Here is a 26,321-nt window from a genome sequence, read left to right as displayed (position 1 = left end):
AGCAATGAAAGAGTCTTGCATGACTCCCCGCCTCGGGCTGTGGGGTTCTGGAAGAGAGTTACTGTACAGCTCACGCCCGGTTGTGAGAGGACCACCCAAGTGGAAAGGGGACAATTTGGGTATCTAGCCTGACTGTTGCACAAGCATAACAGTTGCTTTTGTTTAGCTTGCCAACAGAATATTTAATCCACTCCAGCCAAGCATTTGCGTCCAGATACCCTGTTTCAATTGCTATAGTTTGTTTTAAATCTTTAACCTCTACAACATCTACTTAGGTTTTATCATTGGGTATATAACGAGAGAAGGTTTGGTTAGCAGAGAATTTAGGAGAGGGAGAAGGAGGTGCAGGATGTGAGGAGGCAATGAAGCGCATTTCAAAAGATCCTATGGGGTCCTTCCCTGAGACTTCTACACCATAGAAACGGCCAATGAAGGGGGAGAACTCTGGGGCGCAGAGGTGGTAATCTGTGCTGGATTACATTGGCTCAGCTAACAATGGGGAGGGGAGACTCCTTCAGTAAAATGAATATATGGTTTTAAGAAACATCAAGTACTAGTTGGGGCCGTCCATCCTTGCTCTTTGGTCTTTTATAGCGCGTTGGACGCATTTCGGCAGAGAAGCTCTGCTCTAGGAGGACAAGATTCCCAGTTCATACTGGATTCTTCGTCAATGCCCGCCCAAACTAACTGATCTCAGTTAACAGATTTCCAGTCTGAGGAGTGCTAGGAAGAAGGATAAAGATACTTTTCTGAAGTGGAGAGTTGCCTCTGGTTTGACACATCTTCACAGGGCATCAGAAGGCAAGCATCAAAAGTAGTGGTTTGGGGTGAACTTGACCTGGTCACACTAATAACGAGAGGACTAGCAGTAGAAGGGGAGAAGAAAGAGATGCAAGGTAAGAGGTTCAAACCCGTTTTCGCTTTCGCTTTCGCTTGGTTGGAGTTGGCCCTGGAATAGCTGTCCATGATTCGGGAGCGGTGGTGCTCCTCTGACCCAGGTGTGATGAGTTCTCTTTCTGCTGTTTGAACTGCGGTCTCCGTGGTGAGAAGCACTAGGTAGGGTCCTTCCCAAGCTGGTTCGAGTTTTCCTTCCCTTCAGCTTTTGACGAGGACATGGTCCTCATACTGATGTTGGTGTACTGGAAACTCTAGGGGTGGTACCTGTGCTAAAAGACCTGTAGTTCTGAGGGAAGAGAAAGTGGAAGATAAACCCAATGTGTAATTTCTGAGGAACTGATCTTTTGTTTTGACTGTGGGCATGTCAGCAGTGGAGGGCAAACAGGGCAACCTATACAGCACTTCATAAGGGGATAAGCCAACATCTTTCCCAGGGGCAGTTCGGATTCTCAGCAGGGCAGTGGGAAGGCAGCTAGTCCATGGCACCCGAGTCTCTAAGACTAATTTGGTTAGGTGGCTTTTTTTAGAGTTTGGTTTTTTTCTTTCCACTCTTCCTGATGAAGGTGGGTGCCAGGGAGTATGATATTCCCACGAAATTACTCCAGTACCTGGGCTAATTTCTTCATGACGTGTACAGTGAAATGAGTCCTATTATCTGAATCAATGCTTTCTGTTAGTCTAAACCTGGGTATAAGATTTTCAACTAATGCCTTGACTACATTTCTAGCAGTTGTACTTGAGAAGGGAGTAGTTTCTACCCAATGAGTAAGGTGATCTGCTATTACTAATAGATGCTTTAGACCACCAATTGGAGGCATCTCTGTGTAATGAATCTGGATACTTTGGAATGGCCTTAAGCCTGGACTGCTTCCCCCAAGGGGTAATCCTTTTATAGTTTGTTGATTGGTTTTCTTACATACTGAGCAATTGTCTGTAACCCGTTTGGCCAGGGTGTAAATTCCTATGCACCCATAAACTCCGAGGACTGCGCCACACAGGGCTTGGGGCCCCCAGTGGTCCCTCGGTACAGCTGGAGCAAGATTTCTCTCATAAGGGGTTTGGATAACATTTCTCTGGTCTGGCAATATCCAATTTCCTTCTGAATTCTCTTTAGCACCTATTTTCATTAGTTTTTAGACCACAGAAAGCCAAACACCATTTTATATTTGACAATGCTTCCTGTATGATTTTATACCAGATCAGCTACCTTTCACCTTTTTATTAGTGTGCTATTAATGTTAAACTCAATTTTAATAAAACCTTTTAGACATATTTATCCAATTGTAATGTCTGGCCATAAGTTAAGATTTTTATAGACTCTTTTTAACCCTTTATAATTTTTTTTTTTTTTTTTGAGACGGAGTCTTGCTCTGTTGCCCAGGCTGGGGTGCGGTGGCCGGATCTCAGCTCACTGCAAGCTCCGCCTCCCGGGTTTACGCCATTCTCCTGCCTCAGCCTCCCGAGTAGCTGGGACTACAGGCGCCCGCCACCTCGCCTGGCTAGTTTTTTGTATTTTTTAGTAGAAATGGGGTTTCACCGTGTTAGCCAGGATGGTCTCGATCTCCTGACCTCGTGATCCGCCCCTCTCGGCCTCCCAAAGTGCCGGGATTATAGGCTTGAGCCACCGCGCCCAGCCAACCCTTTATAATTTTTGTTAAAGAACAGGTTAGTACTTTAAGAAAAACCCATTGTGCTTTTATTTTAATGTCCAGTTTACAGAAACTTTAGCCAACATGTTGACACACAGAATTTCCTTTACAATTAACGTTTCAAAACTTGCTTAAACCTTCAAAACAATTTTTTAACGTTTTAATTTAGGTAAAAATTCACATTCTTATGCCTCCTTGTAATCCTTTTACCAAAAGTGTATTTTACTTTCCTTACACACCTTGCACATAAACTGTTTCTTCAATAGTTTTACATTCAGGAGGCCTAATTACTTTTAAATTATACAACATTTCTTGCATAAATTCCCTTTTATAACATTTTTCATGACTTTCACAGACAATCTGTGACATGCCTTAACTTTCTGACTTGTCGTAAATATTCCTTTCTTTAAACAACCAGTTAATTTACTTTAGAACAAGAATTTACCATGTAAGATTCTTTTTACATAAATTCTCCTTTTTTTTTTTTTTAGACAGAGTCTCGCTCTGTCACCCAGGCTGGAGTGCAGTGGCGTGATTGCGGCTCACTGCAAACTTCGCCTCCTGGGTTCACACCATTCTCCTGCCTCAGCCTCTCAAGTAGCTGGACTACAGGCGCCCGCCACCAGGCCTAGCTAATTTTTTTGTATGTTTTTTGTATGTTTAGTAGAGACCGTATCAGCGAGGATGGTCTCGATCTCCTGACCTCGTGATCTGCCCGCCTCGGCCTCCCAAAGTGCTGGGATTATAGGCATGAGCCACTGTGCCTGGCTAATTCTCCTTTTTTTTTTTTTTTTTTAATGTCAAACATAATAACCATTCTTTTCCAAAGCAAACTTCCTTCATGTCTGTGGACTAGACTACCTAAGGCCACAAGATTAGAAGTTAGGATAGTACATGTTACACTGTTAACTTTTAGCAAACTTTACTTTTGTTGAAAACCTTGTAAGTTTGGGATTTTAATTAGTGCCAGGTGTAGAGCCTAGAACCTAGACAGACGTGCAGATAAGGTTTGACTTTTTCTAGCATTTAACTCCATACGTCCTAGGTTTTACCTAGCTGCAAAGCAGGCCAGTTGTAGAGCTAAGAAACGGTAGCCCGTTTGGCTGATTAATAGCTTTAAGTTCTTGCACTAACCAGTATGACCCATCTGGCTTCTTTACAGGCAGAATTGGAGTGTTACAGGGAGACATACAGGGTTGGAGAAGCCCATCACGGAGAAGACCTTCAATTATCAATGATAGGTTTTAAATCTACCCTTGCTTTTAAAGGAATAGGGTATTGCTTTCTCTTTTCTACTTCCCCAGAGGTTTTTAATTTTTTAAATTTAATACGAATCGGAGGAATCTGTAACTCCCCTCCATTCCCGTCTTTTGACCATACTTTGGGATGAATGTGTTCTTTGTCTGCAGTGGGGAGCAAGTATAGGGAGGGGAGGAATTTTCCCTGATCGATATAGAGGCCTAAGCCAAATTTTAGCATTAAATCTCTCTCTGATAGGTTTGTTCCTGCCTCTGGAATTAACAGAAATTTAATATGAGCTGATTTGCTTTTATATATGACTTTTGTTCTTTTTCCCATTTGGGACATTCTCTTTTGAAGTGACCTATTTTTAATTTGAAACATTTGTCCTCTTTCTCTCCCTTTGCCTCTCCCTCTCTGTCTCTCTCTCTCTGTGACTCTCTGTCTCTCTTTGACTCCCTCTTTGCCTATCTGTCTCTTTCTCTCTCTCTCTGCTTTTCTCTCTCTCTCTCTTTCTGACTCTCTCTCTGTTTCTCTCTTTGATTCCTTCTGTTCCCTCTGTCAGTCTTTCTCTCTCCTCTAAGATTTTTTTTCTCTACCTTTGAGTCTCCTGGCTTTACTCTTCCGTACTCTTTATATTGCCTGGAGAGTGGGAGTCTAGGTTCTTTACAGGTTCTGGCCCCCTGGGTACTTTGTTGTATGGTAGACAGCAGAATTTTTGCTTTCTGCTTTTTTCTTCATTTCTTCTTACATATACTTTTTGGGCTTCTCTTAGAAGCTCTTCTATAGGTTTATCTTTCCAGTTCTCTATCTTTTGTAATTTCTCATTAATATCTGGCCAACTGTTGTTGACAAAATGAAGTTTTAACATTCTCTGCCCAAGAGGATCCTCAAGACCTAGACTAGCATATTTTCTCATTTGTTCCTTTAATCTAAAAAATGTTACAGGCTCTTCCTCTTTCCCTTGCTGTATATAAAATGTCCGGGTACGATTCTGGGATACTGATTCTTTGATCCCCTTTATTATCGATTCCCTAAGGTCCTGCATATTTTCTTGATGGGCTCCGTTGTCATTGTCCCACCTGAGGTTTTGGGCGGGAAAGTTTTGATCTGCTGTAGGAACGTTTTGGCCAGGAGGGTGTTCATGTTCCAAGGCTCCCATAGCAGCTCTACGGATCATGGCTCTTTCTTCCCCTGGGAAGAGGGGAAAGGGAAGTTCTGAAGAACCTTTTTGCATTGCTCCATCTCGTGCTGAAGCCCTTTCAGGAAAGAGCACTGTAGTGAGTGGCGCTTGGGACGTTCCCAAGAGGCAGGGTTATAAGGAGGGGACAGTGGGGACAGGAGAAGGGTCTGGGACAGCAGCTGCATTTTCTTGTTTTTGGTCTTCCCATTATCCTTCTAGTATTTTAACACGAGACCTGGGGGCTGTCAAGGGGAATATGCTTGTTACCATCTTTATCCTTCTTGCTCCCTGCCTCGCTCGGGGTATTTCCCACACTGGGTCCTGGTTCGGCGCGATCTCGCGTATTAGAGATGTCTCGCCTGTCCTTTAGCGCCGCCTGCTGGAGGCTCCGTGCATTCACACACACTCCCGACACCCCCAGAATACCCCAACCACCAAGGAAGTAATTGCCGCTCTGTGCACAGAGTTACCTTGTCGCTGCGGTGTGTGAGGATCCCTTTCCCCAGGTTGCCGGCCAGCTCCTTTCCGCGTTGCTGAGAGTCCGGGTTTATTTGTCTCACCCGGTGGGTGTTGATTCCTTACCCCTGAGGCCACTGCAACAAGGCAGCGGGGCGCGCCTCCTCACTGGGGAGGACCAGACCCTTCCCCAGAGGAGAATGGGAATCCCGGGCGGGCTCCCAGGTTTGTTAGAAATAAATTTTGGGGGCCGCAAAAGAAATAGCACTCGAACATAAATTTTCTTAGCAAGGCCGTAGCAGGACAAGGTGCAGACAAAACCCCTCAGACACCGAGTTAAAGAAGGAAGGGCTTTATTCCGCCGGGAACTTCAGCAGGACTCACGTCTCCAACACCCGAGCTCCCCGAGTGAGCAATTCCTGTCCCTTTTAAGGGCTCACAACTCTGAGGGGGTCCGTGTGAGAGGGTCGAGATCAATTGACCAAGCAGGGGGTACGTGACTGGGGGCTGCATGTACCAGTTATTAGAACAGAACAGAACAGGATAGGGATCTTCCCAGTGCTTTTTTTATGCAAATAACCAATTAGGTCGGGTCGATCTTTAACTACCAGGCCAGGGCGCGGCGCCGGGCCGTCTGCTTGTGGATTTCATTTCTGCCTTTTAGTTTTTACTTCTTTCTTTGGAGGCAGTAATTGGGCATAAGACAGACTGGGGTGGTCTCCTTCCTTGAGGCAACGTTACTTCTGTAGAAGGGTGTGTCTCGTGGATGGAGCAATGGTGAGAGCACAACTGAACAAGGGAGAAGGGGTTCTTATCCCTGACACAGGGCCCCTACCCCTGTTGGCTAGGGTTGGACCACACAGTCTAAGCTAAATCCGGTTGACTATTTTAAAGAGAGCAGGGGTACAAGCCAGAGTGATGGGGTGAGTAGCTTGGCAGGAAGAATGGTTACAGAACACGTGACTCGGATGACTAAGAGCAGGTGACCAAGGATGACTAAAGTCAGGGCAGGTGACCAAGGGTGACTAAGGTCAAAGCAGGTGACCAGGAGTGACTAAGGTCCCAGCAGGTGCTAGAGGCTAAGTGGGGGTTGTTTACTGAAACTAGGGGCAAGGAGACATAAAGAACGAGGAAGTTAAACTTTTAAAATAAAGAACAAAGAACGGGAGTGGAACATACTGATACATTGGTTCTTGGAGAGGATCTCAGAACTCATTGTACTTAACAATTTACAGGCTGAAACCTTTGAAGAGGAATTTATTCTATCCTACATGGCTAACATGGTGGAACCCCATCTCTACTAAAAATACAAAAAATTAGCTGGGTGTGGTGGCAGGTGCCTGTAATCGCAGCTAGTCTGGAGGCTGAGGCAGGAGAATCACTTGAACCCAGGAGGCGGAGGCTGCAGTGAGCTGAGATCACACCACTGCACTCCAGCCTGGGTGGCAGAGCAAGACTCCATCTCAAAAAAAAAAAAGTTGATTTTGCCAAGGTTGAGGACACACCCATCCCGTGACACAGCCTCAGGAAGTCGGGACGACGTGTGCCCAAGGTGGTCAGGACACAGCTTGGTTTTCTGTATTTTAGGGAGACATGAGACATTAGTCACTACATGTAAGAAGTACATTGGTTCGGTCTGGAAAGGCGGGACAGCTTGAAGCAAAGGCAGGAAGCCTGGGAGTGGGGACGGAGCTTCCAGGTCACAGACAGGTGGGACACAGCCGTTACATTCTTGCCAGTTTCTGATTAGCCTTTCCAAAGGAGGCAGTCAGATATGCATCTATCTCAGTGAGCCGTTGAATAGAATGAGAGGCAGGTTTGCCCTAAGCAGTTTTCAGCTAGAGTTTTCCTTAGTGATTTTGGGGGCCCAAGATACTTGCCTTTGACAAGAACAATCAGAATCAGTCTATGATTCAATTTTTTTCTTTTCTTTTTTTTTTTTTTTTTTTTTTTTTGAGATGGGATCTCACTCTGTCGCCCAGGCTGGAGTGCAGTAGCACGATCTCAGCTCACTGCAACCTCTGCCTCCCCGGTTCAGGTGATTCTCCTGCCTCAGCCTCCTGAATAGCTAAGATTACAGGTGCGTGCCACCACTCCCAGCTACAAGTTTTTATGTATAAATAAAAAGCTTAAGAGAAGAAGGATAAGGAGTAGCTGCAGAACAGCAGTCTAGTGCCAGACCTGGCAACCTGTCAGGAAATTTGTTGACTCTACCTTAAGACATGTCAGAATCCAACCCCTTTTTTTTTTTTTTTTTTTTTTAGCCACTTCCCTTGCTACCACCTATTCTACAGTCTATGCTCAACATAACGGCCACTGTGATCCTTTTCAGACATAACCTAGACCGTGTCACTCCTCAGCTCAGAATTGCTGCATTCAGAAAGAAAGCCTGGTCCTTACAGTAGTTTGAATGGTTGTGAACGATCTGGCCCCAGTGACCTCTCCAGCCTTCTCCCCCACACTTTGCCCGTTTGTTCTCCATTGACACTGATTTCTGCTCTCCTCCTTGAACACACCTGCACACTCCTGCCTTAGGGCTTTTTTACTGGCGGTTTCCTTTGCCTACAAACAGTTCTCCCAGATATTTGCATGCCTAGCTCCCTCACCTCCATCACGTCTTTTCTGAAATGTCACTTTTCTAACTGAAGCCTGCCCTGACCATCCTATTTAAAATTGCAAACCACCTCCCTTGCCTAGCACTAGCAGTTCATGTTATCTGCTGTCCTTTTTCTCTTCTGCTGTGGTGCTTCCCACCTTCTAAATTCTAGATATGACCTTTTCTGTTAGCTTTATCACTGTCTCTAAACGCGAGCACCGCATAAGGAGGGATCGTCCTCATTTAATTCACTGAACACCTAAAACAGTACTGGTCACATAATAGCATCTCAATAGTTGTTTGTTGAATGAATTCAGTGGACAAGGCTAGCGTAACTTTGATTTCAAAACCCTGCAAGAGCAATTCCATAATGGAAAAGTTCGGTCTAGTCTCATGGGAACATAGATGTAAAAATCCTAAACAAAATTTAGTAAATTAAAAATAGCGATATATACACAGAATAATATATTTTGACCAAACTGGTTTTAGAGCAGGAACGCAAGGTTTGGCACTGTATAATCTATAATTTACCTCATTACAGGCTAAAGTTAGAAAATCATATGATCATGTCAGTAGAGAAAAGTAGATAGATAAAGTGTAATATCCATGATTAAATTTACAGCACATAAAAAAGGATGAGTTTGTGTCCTTTGTAGGGACATGAATGCAGCTGGAAACCATCATTCTCAGCAAACTATCGCAAGAACAGAAAACCAAATACCACATGTTCTCACTCATAGGTGGGAATTGAACAATGAGATCACTTGGACACAGGAAGGGGAACATCACACACCAGGGCCTGTTGTGAGGAGGGGACCGGGGGGAGGGATAGCATTAGGAGATATACCTAATGTAAATGACGAGTTAACGGGTGCAGCACACCAACATGGCACATGTATACATATGTAACAAACCTGCACGTTGTGCACATGTACCCTAGAACTTAAAGTATAATAATAAAAAAAAAATTTTTTTTAATTTTTACAGCAAACTAACAATAGCAGGGAAGATTTTTTTTAAAAAAGCTGTAACAACCTGGGTGTGGTGGTGTGCGCCAGTAGTCTCAGCTACTTGGAGGGTGAGGCGGGGATAGCTTGAGCCCAGGAGTTCAAGGCCGCAGTAAGCTATGATCACACCACTGTATTCCACCCTGAATGTCCGAGCAAGAGACCCCATCTCTTTAAAACAAACAAAAATTGTAAGAAGTGTGATGCCCAGTGTTTAACATTAAAAACTTTTGCTCTGACATCAGGAATAAGACACAGATGCCCATTATCATTACTTCAGCCAGATCCTAGCCGGGGGAGTAAGGCGGGAAAACAGAAATGAACTGCAAATAGATTAGAAAGGAAGAAACAAAACTATTTTCGATGGCTGATATAACTGTGAATGTAGAAAATTAAAAAGAACTTACAGATAACATTAGCATTAATAGAAGAGTTTTGTGAACTGCTGGTAAAACTCTTTTCCAAATAAGGTCACATTCTGAGGTGCTGGGGGTTAGGTCTTCAACATCTCAATTTCTGATTCTGGGTGGGGATGCAATTCAGCCCCTAACAGTGTCTTCCCAGGAATGCGTCCGTTTCACCTAGGTTATCTAATTTGTTGGCATACACTTATTCATAGTATTCCTTTATACTCCTTTTTATTTCGATAATGTTGGTAATAATGTTCCCTCTTTTATTCCTGATTTTAGTAGTTTGGGTTTTCTTTCTCTCTCTCTTTTTTTTTTTTTTTTTTTTTGGTCTGTCTAGCTAAAATGTATCAGTTTTGTTGACCTCTTCAAATAACCAACTTTTGGTTTTGTTGGTTTTTCTATTCTGTTTCATTTATTTCCACAGTAGTTTTTATTGTTCCTGGATATGAAATTAATATAAAAATCAGCGGTATTTCTGTATGTCAGCTATGGTTAGAAGGTGATTATTTTTGTAAAAAAGACCATTTATGATAGCATTAAGTAAATCAAGTGCCTAAGAGTAAGTAATAGAAAGTGTACAAGATTTCTGTGAAGAAAACTGTAAACGTTTATTGAGGGGCCATAAAGAAGACATAAATTGAAGGATCCAGCGTATTCATGGATTAAAATATGAATCCATTTTGTAGTTGTTAATTTTCTTCAAGTTTGTTTATAATCTCACACAGTTCCCATCAAAATCACAAACGGATTTTTTGGTTTGTTTGTTTTGATGTGCATCTTGACAAGCTGTTTCTAAAATGTGTGTGGAAACTCAAAGGGCTGAGAACTGGCAAGATATTCTTGAGAGAGAGTAAGGCAGAAAGACACTCCTGGGTACGAAGACCTGGTATTAAGTCAGGGTAAACCCTTGATATATGATAGAGAGGCTTTTCCTATCATTTTTCTTTTCTTTTTACAAATCCACTTTTATTTGTATTTATTTACTTTTCATTCGATCAGATCCTCGAGGAGTACAGCATCACAGAGCTGCTATGTCTAGTGGCCTCAGCAGGAAGCTGCTTTGGAATTAGGCACACTGTGCCACTGTGCCCGTGGGCACACATCACCTTTCTCCATGTTACTGTGGTTTTGCCTGGTTTGCTGCCAGGAGTCAGTATTATTCTTTGTACACATAAGCGCATCTCCTGCCCAAATCACATCTCATTTTATCTCAGCCATAAATACCTTCAGTTTTAAGAAGAGCTGTGTCCTCCCTTTGGTTCGGGAGATCCCGCTCATAGCAAAAATGGCCTTGGACCACAGCTTTCCAGACATGCTTGTCGTTTAGAATTCCTCCTCCCAGCAGGCCTCCAGGCTTCAAGATGGCAGGAACAGGAAGGAGGCTTTTCAGGAGATGATGCTGGGACAATTGAGTGTCTGCTTGGAGAAAACATGGAATTGGATTCATACTTTTGCACCCTATACAAAAATCAAGTTTAGATGGATTATGGAAGCCCTCATGGTTGGGAATGGCTTCTACAAAAAGACAAAGAGGCATTAAATGTAATGAAAAAGTGATGTACTTGTGTACTTTTAAAATTGAGAATGTTTCCCAAAACACACGGGTAAGAAAGTCAAAAGGCTGGCTGCAGTGTAGGAGTTACTTACAACCCGTGATAAATCCTGACATCATAATTTCAAACATAAAAAGCCAAATGCTAAGTAATAAATCATGCTTGATTGCATTTCTGTAAAGCTTAGAAACAGGCAAAACTAATTGTAATGCTTAGGGATGAATTCTTAGGTGATTAAACTCTAAAGAAAAGAATTTTTCTTGATTACTGTAAAGGCAGGATGGAAGGAGGGCCTTCTTAGTTGCTGGCCACCTGTAGTTCTTGGCCTGGATGTTTACATGTACGTTGGCTTCATAACATATATCAATATACAATTTAATAAAATTGTAGTAGGTACATCTCTATATTTTTCTGTGAAAGGCAATTTTTTTTTAATTGAATGTAATTTTTGATGGCTTAGTCGTATAAGAAAATATTTTTAGATTTTTAAAAAGCTGTTTTCTCCTGGTGCTTGGAATCTTCACATTTGTAGAGATTCACATAGGCCCTTTTGGCTAGGCTCAGACTGAGTAGACAACAAATCAAACCTTTAAGACTTTAGTTCTGTTGTAGTTTTAATAAAACAGAAGAAATAAATCTGTACCAGAATGAAAGTTAGATTTGGTATCTCTGCTTTTCAGTATCATCAAAGCTGAGATAGGAAAACCTGAATCTTTTGATGGTTTTATTGTTGCTCTTAGTTTGTTTATTAACAATGAAAGGTACTGTCATATCTGCCTCACGGATATCCCTCTTTGAAAATCTTGTGACAGAATTGGTTTTGAATCTTTCTGAATTACTCTGTTCACCTAAACAATGTAAACAACATGGAAGGAAGGACATAATACAATGATGTACAATCGATATAATAAGTGAAGTTTATTCATGTAATAGAGAATTAAAAGGCCCACCTAGAGGTTGGGAAAGAAAGGTCAGCGCTAGGCCAGGTGCAGTGGCTCACGCCTGCAATCCCAGCACTTTGGGAGGCCGAGGCGGGTGGCTTGCCTGAGGTCAGGAGTTCAAGACCAGCCTGGCCAACATGGTGAAACCCTGTCTTTACTAAAAATACAAAAATTAGCTGGGCGTGGTGGCACGCACCTGTAATCCCAGCTACTCAGGAGGCTGAGACAGGAGAATTGCTTGAACCCAGCAGGTGGAGGTTGCAGTGAGCTGAGATCGTGCCATTGGCACTCCCGCCTGGGCGATAAGAGCGAGACTCTGTCTCAAAAAAAAGACCAGCGCTGTGATATTAAGTTCAGAGGTCATGTCCTCTCCCAGGGTCTCATCTCAGCCACTTGTTTCTCGGTGGCGCTGGGGGTAAGGGTTGCGGAAGGTGTAAAGAGTATTGGTAGAATGGAAGGCACTGACAGCCCAAAGTCTCATGAAAGGATGAAAAATCAGTGAATAAATGAGAGTCTGAGTAAGATCAAGCAAATACTAAGGACTCTGCACTGGCTATGATACCAAAAAGAAATCAAGGGACTGAGGAAAGCAATTAAAATACAAATCATATTAGTGAACTTTAAATGTTTTAAAAGATTATTTTACCAAGACTTCTGTAGGAAGACAGATCTATAACTTGGGGCTGGAGTAAGAGGTGTTGGAGGTAGACAGGGATCCAGGTGTAGCAGGATGGAGAGATGCACAGTACGCAGTGTATGTATGCATAAATGTGCACACGGCCATATCCGGAAATGTCGAGGAGTTTGTGTAGGATCGAGAGAGGATTAGAGTGGCTATTCTGCAGATCATATGGGGCAGAAAAAAAAGGATTAGAGTGGCTGATCTTAAAGGAATATGGTCAATTACTTGAGTAAAATCGGTGAAGTAAAACTAAGTAACTTATTACAGAATATAAAGAATGATAGGAGGGGGAAAGAAAGGGCTTCTCTTGGTGTAAATATTGAGTATGATCAAGCTAATGAATGTGACTGCTCCCTAGCTGGTCATGAAAATTCACCTCAAGATTATTAAATAAGGGATTATGTCTTGTCCAAATGTAAGTGAAATATTGTTTTTAACTATCCCTTAAGACACGTTTCTTTAACTCTTGAAATATTTTATTAGGGGTTGAGCATTCATGATGGTACCTGGAAGTCAGCAATTTATGGTTTTGGAGATCAGAGTAATTTGAGAAAACTACGAAATGCGTCGAATCTGAAACCTGTCCCACTCATTGGTCCAAAATTGAAGAGAAGGTATATTTACTTAAAATCCATTTTTTACATATGTAGTCTAAGTATATTGTTGTTGGGTTGGCTATTAATAAAGTATGTTACTAAGAAAAGCTTGGGGACTATTTTGTAGTAAGTTCAGAATTGTTTTCACAGATAAATAAGTTATAATTAATACATTACCATAAGCTTAAGTACTTCATATATAATAAAACATTTGAATCCTAGGAAATAAGTGAATTTTATGACTTTTGCCTATCAATGTAGAAATTAACTGTCAACTAAATTTTATGTGAGAACTTTTTTTCTTTTTTAAAAATGTACTTTAGTTTTGTACTGCAGGACATATGTGAGGAGTTCAGAGATAAGAATTTAGGGTTGGGCTGTTGAAAGGAGCATTCTGGTTTTTTTTTTTTTTTTCCTTTTGAGACAGAGTCTCTCTTTGTTGCCCAGGCTGGTCTCAAACTCCTGGCCTTAAGTCATCCTCCTGCCTTCGCCTCCCAAAATGCTGGGATTCCAGGCACGAGCCACCGCGCCCGGCCACTGATCTGCTTATTCAGACATTTACCAGCCAAAGCTGTAACTGCAGGAAATGCAAAATATTCATAGGCCTGTCTTGCAGGTGGCCAATTTCTTATTGTCGGGAACTCAAAGGTTATTCCATTCCTTTTATGGGATCTGATGTGTCTGTTGTAAAGAGGACTCAACGTTACTTGTATGAAAATTTAGAGGAATCACCAGTAAGTATATATGGTTTATTTATCAATAAAGAATATTCTGTGTGTGTTACAGTTCCCCTATCTATTCAGTGTGGGATATTTTTGTTTATAAGGCAGAAAAAGGAAGAGCTAAATAATACGTTTCAGCCTCTGGAAATATACAGAATCATTAGGGTAGAACATTTTGTGTTTTACAGCCTTGTCTTTTGCTTCAGATCTGGCTGCTGAATATCTTTTTAATGTAACACAATAGCAGCAAATTCAGTATGGGAAATCCTGCTGTCATAAGCACCCCAGAATCCCTGTTTAGCGTTTCAGTTGCTAGAAACTCTTTTGCTTGTGGAAATGTCTGGAACTCTTTCTGTCCTTCTCTCCTTGCCACACCTGGAGTGCCGTCCTGCTGCTTTTGGTGAGGAAAGTAATTGCTTTCATTGCCGAGACTTCAGGAGGAAACTATATTTCAAGTTAAAAGGTGGAGGGCATTTTCTCCTAGGAAATTCTCTGCATTCTGTAATGTGTGATTGCTAAGCTCAGATACATTAGGGATTATGTAGATTTTTGTGTCCAAGTAGGGGAAGCTAATTACTATTTATAAACAATTTTCTTTAAAAAGTAGACTATCACACTTCCTGTTCACCAGGTCTGACAAACAAGACAGAAAATAGGCTCCCAGTGTCTGGTTTCTGAACAAGGTTTCAGAACATAATGCATTTGTAAAGTGGAAACTGCTTTTGTTCCACATTTGTGATGGAAGAGAAAGGTACAGGTAGCTAACATTGTTGTATTACTTGGTCTAAAATGCAGGGAGTACTGTTCTAACTTTGTATTCTCCATCATCCAGGTTCAGTATGCTGCTTACGTAACTGTGGGAGGAATCACCTCTGTTATTAAGCTGATGTTTGCAGGACTTTTCTTTTTATTCTTTGTGAGGTTTGGAATTGGAAGGCAACTTCTCATAAAAGTAAGTAAGATTTTATGAAATTAGATTATTTGTATTAGAAGTATTTTCCATGGGTTTTAAAAAAATATCACTGAGGTGTTTTTTTGTTTTTTGTTTTTTCCTTTAGTTCCCATGGTTCTTCTCCTTTGGCTATTTTTCAAAACAAGGCCCAACACAAAAACAGGTAATCCTTTCTTTTGTATTCAGACACTAAAATAATATTTTTCTTTGTTTTTACTTATCCTCAGTGCAATGACAGTATCATCTAGCACTTGACAGGGCACTGTGTTTCAGACACTCTTTTAAGTGCTTTATGTAAATTAGATAATTGAATCTTTTCAAACACCCTTGAATGCAGGTATTATTATTATCTCCATTTCATGGATTAGAGAACTGAGGCACACAGAGGCTAAGAAACCTGCCCAAGTTTCTCCGGCTAGTACATGCCCCAGCTAGGATGAGAACCAGCCATTTAGCTCCAGAAATTGTGTTCTCTTTACTTCTAGAAATCTCAAATATTTTTCCTCCTAGTTTCTCTCCTCTGTTATCTTTTCCTCTGTGCCGCCTCTGCCCCAGTTTCACTTCCTCTTCCACACCCCCTGGATTCCGATGGTGGAGCAAGTGAATTTCTGTGTGTCCAGTATCCCTAACAATAGGACTGCCTCATTTTCTACCATTTGGCTCACAGATCCCAGCCCTGGCTCAGGCCTTGGGTCATCAGCTTTCATCTCCTTGACACCAGGCACCCCGGGGGAAATCCCACTGCTGAACAGATGGTAGCAGCAGGTTCCCATTTCCCCCTCTGTGGAATGTTAGCATCACTTGCTGATTCTTTTCCTTTTCGTTAGTCCTGCCTCTTATTTCCTCTCAGTGGCTTTTTTCAAAATCTACCCAACTGCAGCTGTCTTCCCTATCTGCAAATTATCCCAACTCCTACCTCACTAAAATAACTGAGAGCACCGTTTTGGATCCCCTCAAATTCCTACCTTCAGACCTATCATCACTGTTCCCATCTTGACTTCTTTCCTCCTCTCTGGATGATATATTCCCTTGTACAAGGCTAATTCCCCCTCCTGTGCACTTAAGGTAAGCACTGTGCAGGAATGCGCCACCACGCCCGGCTAATTTTTTGTATTTTTAGTAGAGACACGGTTTCACCATGTTGGCCAGGATGGTCTTGAACTCCTGACCTCGTGATCCACCCGACTCAGCCTCCCAGAGTGCTGGGATTACAGGCGTGAGCCACCGCACCCAGCCTCTTTTTTCTTCTTATTGTGGTAAAATACACAAAACATAAAATTTACTATCTTAACCATTTTAAAATGTTGAGTGGTATTAAGTACATTCACATTTTTGTGCAGCCATCACCACCATCCATGTCCAGAACACTTTTCATCTTGCAAAACTGAAACTCTACACCCATTAAACAGTAACTCCTCATTTCCCCCTTCCCCCAGCCCCTGGCAGCCACATTCCACTTTCTGTCTCTCTGAATTTGATGACTCCAAGTGCCTCATGTAAGTGGAATCAGTCTTTGTCTTTTTGTGACTGGCTTATTTCACTTAGCATAAGGTCTTCCAGGTTCATCCACATTGTAGCATATGGTGGAATTTCTTTCCTCTTTAAGGATGAATGATTGTCTGTTGCCTGTTGGGATCACATTTTGTGCATCCATTCATTCATCAGTGAACACATGGGTTGCCTCCAGCTTTTGGCTATTGCCAGTTATGCTGCTGCGAACGTGGGTGTACAGACAACCTCTTCAAGATTCTGCTTTAAATTCTTTTGGGTGTATACTCAGAAATGGAATGCTAGACCATACGTAAATTATATATTTAACTTCTCGAGGAACCACTAAATTGTTCTGCAGAGCTGCTGCACCGTTTTACCTTCCCACCAGCAGTATACAAGAGTTCCAGTTTCTCCGCCTCCTCACCGACATGTTATTTTCTGTAATGGCCGTGAGGAGGCATCTCACTGTATTTTTGACTTGCATTTACCTGATGATTATTAGTGTTGAACATCTTTTCATTTGTAATTATTGGCCATTTGTATGTCTTCTTTGGAGAAAATATTTTCAAATCATATATTTGACAGAAGATTCATATCCAGAAAATAAAGAGAACTCCTAGAACTCAACAACAAAAAACAAACAACCCAATTCAAAAATGAACAAAAGGACTAGAAAATATTTTCTGTTATTCTTTGGGTTGCTGTTTTACTTTGTGGATAGTGCAGGCTTCCGGCTCGTGGCTGGTAGTGCAGGCTTCCGTCTCTTGCTTCAACTTTTCATAGCCTTCCTATGCTTTCTTTCTTCCCACTGCTGTCCAAGAGATCTTTCTAAGACAGAAAATCTGACCTTGTCATTGCCTTCTTTATAAAATGTTCCTGACCCACTGCTGTATCAGTGATTCTCAACTGAGACTTCATGTATCAGAACCATGGCCGTCCTGACCACTGCTTTGGCAGTGATTCTTAACTGAGATTTCATGTATCAGAACCATGGCCGTCCTGACCACTGCTTTGGCAGTGATTCTTAACTGAGATTTCATGTATCAGAATCATGGCCGTCCTGACCCACTGCTGTATCAGTGATTCTCAACTGAGATTTCATGTATCAGAATCATGGCCATCCTGACCCACTGCTTTGGCAGTGATTCTTAACTGAGATTTCATATATCAGAATCATGGCCGGGCACAGGGGCTCACACCTGTGATCCCGGTACTTTGGGAGGCTGAGAAGGGCGGATCACTTGAGGTCAGGAGTTCGAGACCAGCCTGGCCAACATGGTGAAACCTCGTCTCTACTAAAAATACAAAAATTAGCTGGACGTGGTGGTGCACACCTGTAGTCCCAGCTACTCAGGAGGCTGAGGCAGGAGAATTGCTTGAACTCAGGAGGTAGAGCTTGCAGTGAGCCGAGATCATGCCACTGCACTCCAGCCTGGGTGACAAAGTGAAATTCCGTCTCCAAAATAATAATAATAATAATAAAAAGAATCACCTAGGGAGCTTTTTTCACCTACACATGCCCTCATCCTGCTTCTGGACATTCTGATTCAGTGGGTCTGGAGTGGGGCCTGAAAGCATAGAGCATTGGTTCCCAACTGTGGAAGAGAAGCCAAAACAGATGACCAGAGACTCTGGTTCAGTTGGTCTGGAATGCAGCCTGGGCACTGGGGCTTTCTAAACCTGCCCAGTGATGCTGATGTGCTGCCAGGGTTGAGAATCACTGCTGTGGAGGAAGGAAGAAGGTTCCAGATCTGAGTGGTTTTGGTACCCATCCCTGGAGCACAACTGGCCGGAAGTCCATCTTCAGAGATGTGAGGCCGTCCTAGACCCTTCATGATCTAGTTCTGGGTAGCACATCGGTTTCATGTTTCATCCAACTTTGAGATTGATTGGTAGGAGCCACCCAGAGACTATGCTGGGTTGGATAGTGTGTGTAGCCTGAGGGAGGATTAGAACCCATGAGTGTGGGTGCCATAGCAGGAGAGGGGACAAGTGTGGCCTGTGTATCTGACCTCGTCTGTACCTCTTGAATTGTATGTTCTGAAAAGGCTATGCGATTGCATCCCTTCTTCCCTTTAAATAATGGGTTCTCCTTTCTGGAATCCATCTACTTTTTGGGTTTTAAAAAAAGATATTAAAATGTGTTTGTGTGTGTGTGTGTGTACACTTCAGAACCATTGCCCTCTGCCTGGTAGATTAGTAACACCCTCCTCTGAGCTATTCCTGTGTGTTTTAGTTCGTGTCTCATATTGTCATTTAATCTGGTTCTCTCTCTCTCCCCCTTCCCTCCTATTAAACTGTAAGCTCCAGGAAAGGCAGTGATCATATATTTATGTCTCAGGGCCTAACATGGTCTCTGACCCTTAGTTAATACTTAATAAAAATGTGTTGCTCATGATTGAATTCTTTATCACCTCATTCCTAAATTTAGTGATTGTGAAACATGCTAGGATAAGTCCTCTATAATTTAATTTTTTGAGTCGAATTTTTACATCTTTAAGTGGAACAATTATGGAACAATTATATACCTGTACTCCAGGCCCATATTTCCATTACTTGCTGGTTATTTTTGTCTTATCGCCTCAAATAGGTATCTAAAACCAGATTTCTATATTCTGTCCCCCAATAAAAACTATTTCCAGTTCATCTTTATTTCTTCCCTATTTCTTACCACTCCCCTTCCCCCCAGCATCACATCAGTCTTCAAAACTTACAGCTTCAAAGAATTCATTTTCGCTCCATGCTTAAATGATGACAGGATATTCTGGCCGATAAAATAATGTTTGCATCTGTTGAAAATGTCTCCCTTGAAATAGAATAGTCGGTTTTACTATGTTCCAGGAGGAAATGACGTATTTATGAAATGCACCCTTTGCTTTCTCTTCCACAGATTGATGCTGCCTCATTCACGTTGATGTTCTTTGGTCAAGGATACAGCCAAGGCCTTGGTACTGATAAGAACAAACCAAATATCAAAATCTGTACGCAGGTGAAAGGACCAGGTATTTCATATATCACTTAAGAATGCTTGGGAATCTTGTACCCTTAGCTGTAAAGTAGAATGCCATTACAATATGTTCTTTTTAAAGCTTGTTTTAGAAATACATTTGTACAAATTAAGTAACTTAAAATTATTCTGTCAAAAGAAGATTGAAATTATTGATATAATCCAATTTTATTAGTGCATCCTTCCCTCTGGCTTTTTTTGGAGTATGATTCAATAATTCCGAATGGCAAGTTTTAATTAGTATTAATAGGAAGAGGGATTGTTTGGTATTTACCTGTTTGAGTCTCATATGCAAGCAATGTAATTATAACATCAGTCAAATATGTGGTCTAGGATTTCTTTAGTCTCCGAACACCCTGACATTGTTTGTAAAATGTGTATGCACACGTGCACTTTTCAAGGGAAGGGAATGGCTTCTGATAGGTTGTTAAAAGAATGTTGCCCAAAAACATTCAAGAACTTTTGCTATACATTTTAGAGAACTATGCAGAGACAGACAGGTCCACTTGTGAACTGTGGTATAATTACTGTCAGAGACAGACAGGTCCACTTGTGAACTGTGGTATAATTACTGTCAGCCCTGATAGGTCACAGGCTATTATTTTTTATTGAGACGGGGTCTCACTATGTTGCCTAGGCTGGGCTCGAGCAATCCTCCTGCCTCAGCCTTCAATCCTCAGTGTTGGGATTACAGGCATGAACTGCCATGCCTGGCCCGCAGGGATTTTAATCAAGCCAGATGATAGTATGTTTCCATCTTGCCCTTTTCTCAAATTCCCACCTGACTTTTTAAGGTAAGTTGACTGTATTTTCCTTATTTGACAGGATTATAAATGCTAACGTTCCATTTGTTTGTAAACATTTTTTTAACTTACTCGTGTTTAGTCATTTTTCTTTAAGAAAAACATTGAGAGGGTTTTTGTTGTTGTTGTTTTTAAGTGAAGTGTGTGAATACAGATAGGGATCGGCCAGGATCATTGGCTTCAGTGATTGTCAAGAAGCAGTGCGGTGCAGTGGGTGGGAGTGTGGCCTCTGGAACCAGCTGCCTGGGTGCGATTCTGGCTCAGTCACTACCTGTTAGTTTGGGCAAGTCACTTAACCTCTCTCTCCATGGGATAAAAATAATATTGACCTTAAATACTTGTTATGAAAATTAAATGAGTTTAATAGATTTAAAACAGTACAGTTCCTAACACTTAATAAATACTATAGAAATGTTATTTTTGTTAAGTGACTAGAGTATCTATTGAAAAGAAATCTGCACACCTAGAGTTAGATATAAAATCTACCATTTGATTTTTGATGTCGCTGCATGGATACTTTATGAATGCTTTCTTTTTCCTTGATCAACTGTTTTCTGCAGAGGCTGGCTATGTGGCTACCCCCATAGCTATGGTCCAGGCAGCCATGACTCTTCTAAATGATGCTTCTGATCTGCCTAAGGCGTAAGTTTGGTTTTCTTCCAATTAGAAGATATCTTTTTTATCTGTGTTATATTTTAGCTTATTTTGATTTGATTTTCAGGCTTTGGGTTTGCACATAAGCATTTATAGTTCAGTTCCTTTGCTCCAAAAATATAGGTAAATTAAAACTTTGAGAAGGACAGCTTCTTACCAGCCCAGAGCTGGTCCCAGAGGAACAACTGTGGAGGTAAATGAGAGGAGACAGAAAAGTCGGAGAGCCATAAGTTAACTTCAGCTCTTTATAAAAATAGCTCAAGTCCAGAGTCAGCCACACAAAACAGGTCCCTGTTGTTAAGTAGTATTACTAGGAGCCTCCAGTCAGTGCTGAACTGCCTGACACCAGCAAAAAGCGGACCCATGAGATCCTGGCTAGATGGTGATCAGACGTACTGTCTTACTGGAGCATTTAGCTCTCACCTGAAACGAGGCCGGCTTTTCAAATGAGCAGAGTCCTGCTGCTGAGAAGTAAATCGGGCATGACCCAAAACAGGATTAATAAAAGTAAAATTTGTACATAGTAAAACCTATATACAATTGTTTCAAATACTTAGGTCCCCCTTGAAAATATTTAGCATTTATGAATGTTAGCTATCACATTTTTAAAAACTTCTTTTTCATCCAATTTAAGTTCTGTTTACACTTTAATAATAATTGATTACCTAAATTTATTCCATTTGGGTCTTTCTTTAATCCCCCCCGAGTCTGAGGACTGTCCTTATAAACAACAGCGGTTCTTCAGGGTGATGGCGCACAGTGTGCGCCTTGGACACAGGCATAGAATGGAATAGAATGGCATAGAATGGAAACAGGATCACCAGGAACGGAGCCAGTCTAGATAGGGTTGGCTGTGGTGCAGGTTTCTCCTGACTAATAGCTACTTGCTCATTTGGCTGGTTTTAGGAAGGAATCAAAGGTAGCCGTGATGAGCAAGAAGACTCGAGTTTTCCTGGGTTCTGTAGCAATTTGATAGTGAGGCCTGTGAAACAGGAGACTGGAGAGGAGCTGAGTGCACTGTTTCTTGTTGTTGTTTTCTAGGGGCGGGGTCTTCACACCTGGAGCAGCTTTTTCCAAAACAAAGTTGATTGACAGACTCAACAAACACGGTATTGAGTTTAGTGTTATTAGCAGCTCTGAAGTCTGAACACTAGAAGAATTAACTGAAGTCATAACATGCGCGAATTAACAGCTTCTCTATTTGATATTTGAAACTCTTCTGTAAGCCTGAGTATATGTGGAAACGATTGTCAAATCTAAAATATCTATATATTAAAAAGCAGGAAATTGTCCTAGCTTACCCTAAATTTCAAATCTCAGCTGATTTTGTGATTTTATTGCTTATAAGAGAGAACTCATATTTGACGTATTTTTCACTGATGTGTTCCTGGTAGGTGTTCATGAATGAGCTGGCAGGTCTAAGGGGAGGCGGTGCCCGCCGTGTGCTGCAGCAGCATTGCTCCGGAGGGCGCGCAGCAGCGTTAGTGTCCGACCGGAGCTGCCGCTTGCCTTACTGCAGCGGGAAGGGAATCTCACCTTCCAGTGAGTGTCTCCACGTGCTGTCTTGAGCCTTTGCTAAATGAAACTGCACTCTTTGCTATTTTTGCCTAGTTTTTCACCCATCTACACTGATTTTGGACTGTTACCTAAGTTGAAAAATAAAGGGTTGTCAATTGAATGGTGGTTTAATGTTTGGACCTGCCTGCGTATTTGTATAGTGGTAGAAACGTGCTGCTTAAGTGGCCTAACCTGTTTCTTGCCAATAAGTGGGCTTATCATTTTATCTTTACCTAATTCTATGTCTGTGACTAGGTTTAAGGATACAGCTTATAAGTTGCTGTCAATTTCCACTGCCTAAGCAGAATTTTTCTCTAATTTACTTTTTGTATTTTAACTAGGTTTTACATGGAAGCCCTAAAATAAGGCAAAAGACTTTTCCTTTTGTAATAAGCATATAATAAACACATATATACAGAGCGATCATGTTGTTCGTTAACTAAACAAGACAGCCACTCCTTTATGGAATTTCTACTAAACAGTGAGGAACATGAAATATTTAGGACTATGATTCGTGTTGGGAGACCCTTCTGCTCTGCCTGTAAGAAGAAGGGGGGCATCTAACTCGACGACGGGGATTCTTGGTGGCAGTACTGCCCAGCCTACCTCTGCTTCCTCTGTCCTGGCCTGGTCGTCACAAGATACAGATCCTCAGCTGTGCCCTAACTTGTGGGACCTTAGGAAAGGTTTTACCAGCTCTAAAATTAGAAAGTGGTGCCGGAGCAATCGAGCCCGCGACGAGCTGCACATCCGAGTCACAGAACAGCAGTGGGTTCCTCAGTGCCTCCAGGTTCCTCGGTGCCTCCCGGTTCCTCGGTGCCTCCCGGTTCCTCAGTGCCTCCAGGTTCCTCAGTGCCTCCCGGTTCCTCAGTGCCTCCAGGTTCCTCAGTGCCTCCCGGTTCCTCGGTGCCTCCAGGTTCCTCGGTGCCTCCCGGTTCCTCGGTGCCTCCCGGTTCCTCAGTGCCTCCCGGTTCCTCGGTGCCTCCCGGTTCCTCAGTGCCTCCAGGTTCCTCAGTGCCTCCCGGTTCCTCAGTGCCTCCAGGTTCCTCAGTGCCTCCCGGTTCCTCAGTGCCTCCCGGTTCCTCAGTGCCTCCAGGTTCCTCAGTGCCTCCCGGTTCCTCGGTGCCTCCAGGTTCCTCGGTGCCTCCAGGTTCCTCGGTGCCTCCCGGTTCCTCGGTGCCTCCAGGTTCCTCAGTGCCTCCAGGTTCCTCAGTGCCTCCAGGAGTTTGCATTCAGGAGGTCAGGAGGTCGGAGCCTCTGTGTTTTTGATACGCATTTGGGAACCGCTAGGTGAAGCTATCCTGTCCCTGTTTCTAGCTTTTGCAATGTATGCTCGAGCGTTGACCCTGATTCTGAAGGTAGCAGTGTGACCCCATCCTCTGGCTTGAGGTACGTGTGTGTCTCGTCCTGATTTTCCTTTTAATCCCCCAAGGTTCTGCCTGCTCCCATTTGCTGAAAGTATATGACTCACCTCAGGTGAGTAAACTGCTAATTGTCAAAAACGTTGAGGCTCAGTTCAAAAGACCTCCCTCGGCCTGGCCACTGGGAGTAGGAAAGGCTTCTGTCTTTTGAACTGAGTCTGCCCGGCCTCTACTGTTGCTGCGTCTCACTAACAGAGTCTTACCAGGGTTCTGTGAGGCCTTTGCTGGCCCTGTCCTGGCTGTCACCACGAGGTGCTCCACATGTGGGCTCCACGGTTACAGCAGTTTTTTCAGTTCACTTGTGTGTGTGGTCAGGACCTGAGCTGCAAGCAAAACCCATGCCTCCCGTACGAATCCCTGGACCCTGCTATTAAGCTGAAATCACTAGCCCGGATTCCCTTGGCTTTCTAGAGAGGTTCCTTTTTGGAGCCCTTGACAGCCTCTCCTGCCAGTGCAGCTTCAGCGTCATCCCATTTGACTTCCTTAACTTTATATTTTAGGGAGCAAGGAGTGAGGTTGTCACCCCCTTATTTTCTCCTTCCTGATTTTTTCTGCATATCAGCCAGGACTCCCAGGTATGGTCCTGCACCGTCAGGCAGCAGGCCATCATGGTTAGGGATGCAGGCTCTGGCATCAGCCTCTGTGCTTACAATGGCCTAGGCAAGTTACTCAACTTCATCGGATTATTGTGAGAATTAAATGAGCTAACATGGTTAGCACTTGGATTAGTGCCTGGCACATGGTGTAAGCACTTACTAAGTTTCAACATTATCACTACTGTTGTTATTAGAAGTCTTTGGGCTGGGCACGGTGGCTCATGCCTGTAATCCTAGCACTTTGGGAGGCCAAGGCAGGTGTATCACTTGATGTCAGGAGTTTCGAGACCAGCCTGACCAACATGGTAAAACCTCGTCTCTACTAAAAATACGGAAATTAGCTGGGCCTGGTGGCAGGTGCCTTGTAATCCCAGCTACTCAGGGAGGCTGAGGCAGGAGAATTGCTTGAACCCAGAAGGTAGAGGTTGCAGTGTGCTGAGATCACACCATTGCCCTCCAGCCTGGGCAACAGAGCAAGACTCCGTCTCAAAAAAAAAAAAGAAGAAGAAGAAGAAGTCTGTCTTTGGCCCCAAAAGGTTTTTTTTTTTTTTAAAGTTCAGGGGTACATGTGCAGGTTTGTTATATAGGTAAAGTGACAAGGGGGTTTGTCATACAGATTTTGTCACCCAGGTATTAAGCCTAGTCCCCATTTGTTAGTTTTCCTGACCCTCTCCTTCCACCCACTCTCCACCCCTCTGAGAGGTCCCAGTGTGTGTTGTTCCCCTCTGTCCATGTGTTCCCGTCACTTAGCTCCCACTTATAAGTGAGAACATGTGGCATTTGGTTTTCTGTTCTTGCATTAGTTGGCGTTAGTTTGCTGAGGATAATGACCTCCAGCACCATCCATGTTCCTGCAAAGGACATGATCTCATCCTTTTTATGGCTGCGTGGCATTCCGTGGTGTATATGCACCACATTTTCTGTATCCAGTCTACTGTTGATGGACTTCTAGGTTGGTTCCATGTCTTTGCTATTGTGAATAGTGCTGCAGTGAACATACACACGTGTGTGCCTTTATAATAGAACAAGTTATATTCCTTTGGGTATATGCCCAGTAATGGGATTACTGGGTCGGAAGGTACTTGTTTTGAGGTCTTTGAGGAATAGCCACACTGTTTTCCACAACGGTTGAACTAATTTACACTTTCACCAACAGTGTGTAAGCATTCCTTTTTCGCTGCAACCTTGCCAGCATCTGTGTTTTGTTTGTATTTTGAGACGGAGTTTTGCTCTTGTTGCCTGGGCTGGAGTGCAATGGCACGATCTTGGCTCACCACAACCTCTGCCTCCTGGGTTCAAGTGATTCTCCTGCCTTAGCCTCCCAATTAGCTGGGATTACAAGCATGTGCCACCATGCCCGGCTCATTTTGTATTTTTAGTAGAGTCGGAGCTTCTCCACATTGGTCAGGCTGATCTCAAACTCCCGACCTCAGGTGATCCGCCTGCGTCACCCTCCCAAAGTGCTGGGATTACAAGCATGAGCCACCATGTCCAGCCTAGCATCTTTTATTTTTTGACTTTTTAGTAATAGCTATTCTGACTGGTGTGAGAGGGTGTCTCATTGTGGTTTGGGTTTGCATTTCTCTAATGATCAGTGGTGTTGAGCTTTTTATCATATCCTTGACTAACACCCATCAGTCAATTTGTGGAATCAAGATTGGCTTCAAGATAGACTAACTCCTAACAGAGCTTTCACTAACAGTTATAATCCTTGAACCGCAGACCCTACACTGAAAAGGTCCCATCATACGGGCACTCCTGCTGCTGAAAAAATCGAACATAACAGTATTTCAGATAAACTTATGAGAAGAGAATAATAAGTAGAGGTAGAATTCAAACTTGCTCAGAGCAAGATACAAAATGAGAGACATGAAATAACCATTGTCTGTTGGTCTGACAGCAAGCAATA

The 26,321-nt window shown here is 42.7% G+C and overlaps 1 protein-coding gene across 6 annotated transcripts in view; it reads left to right on the top strand.

The window, feature by feature from the left end:
- SCCPDH (saccharopine dehydrogenase (putative)) overlaps positions 1-22,516 on the top strand; it is a 52,831-nt gene extending 30,315 nt beyond the window's left edge. For 3 of the 6 annotated variants that reach the window (XM_028849097.2, XM_028849093.2, XM_015127769.3), the window contains 7 exons: positions 13,097-13,227; positions 13,826-13,943; positions 14,764-14,883; positions 14,990-15,046; positions 19,265-19,376; positions 20,745-20,826; positions 21,880-22,516. In XM_028849097.2, coding sequence (XP_028704930.2) covers positions 13,097-13,227; positions 13,826-13,943; positions 14,764-14,883; positions 14,990-15,046; positions 19,265-19,376; positions 20,745-20,826; positions 21,880-21,985 — 726 coding nt within the window. In that variant the 3' untranslated portion in view covers positions 21,986-22,516. Of the gene's footprint in view, positions 1-13,096; positions 13,228-13,825; positions 13,944-14,763; positions 14,884-14,989; positions 15,047-19,264; positions 19,882-19,925; positions 20,827-21,879 lie in introns of all 6 variants that reach the window. The other 3 variants (XM_028849095.2, XM_028849090.2, XR_013415877.1) reach the window with 2 other exon arrangements.
- The last annotated feature ends 3,805 nt before the right edge of the window (positions 22,517-26,321 follow it).

The sequence above is a fragment of the Macaca mulatta genome, chromosome 1 (assembly GCF_049350105.2).
Source record: "Macaca mulatta isolate MMU2019108-1 chromosome 1, T2T-MMU8v2.0, whole genome shotgun sequence".
In the NCBI taxonomy this organism is placed as follows: domain Eukaryota; kingdom Metazoa; phylum Chordata; class Mammalia; order Primates; family Cercopithecidae; genus Macaca; species Macaca mulatta.
This window is presented reverse-complemented; position numbering and strand designations above follow the sequence as displayed.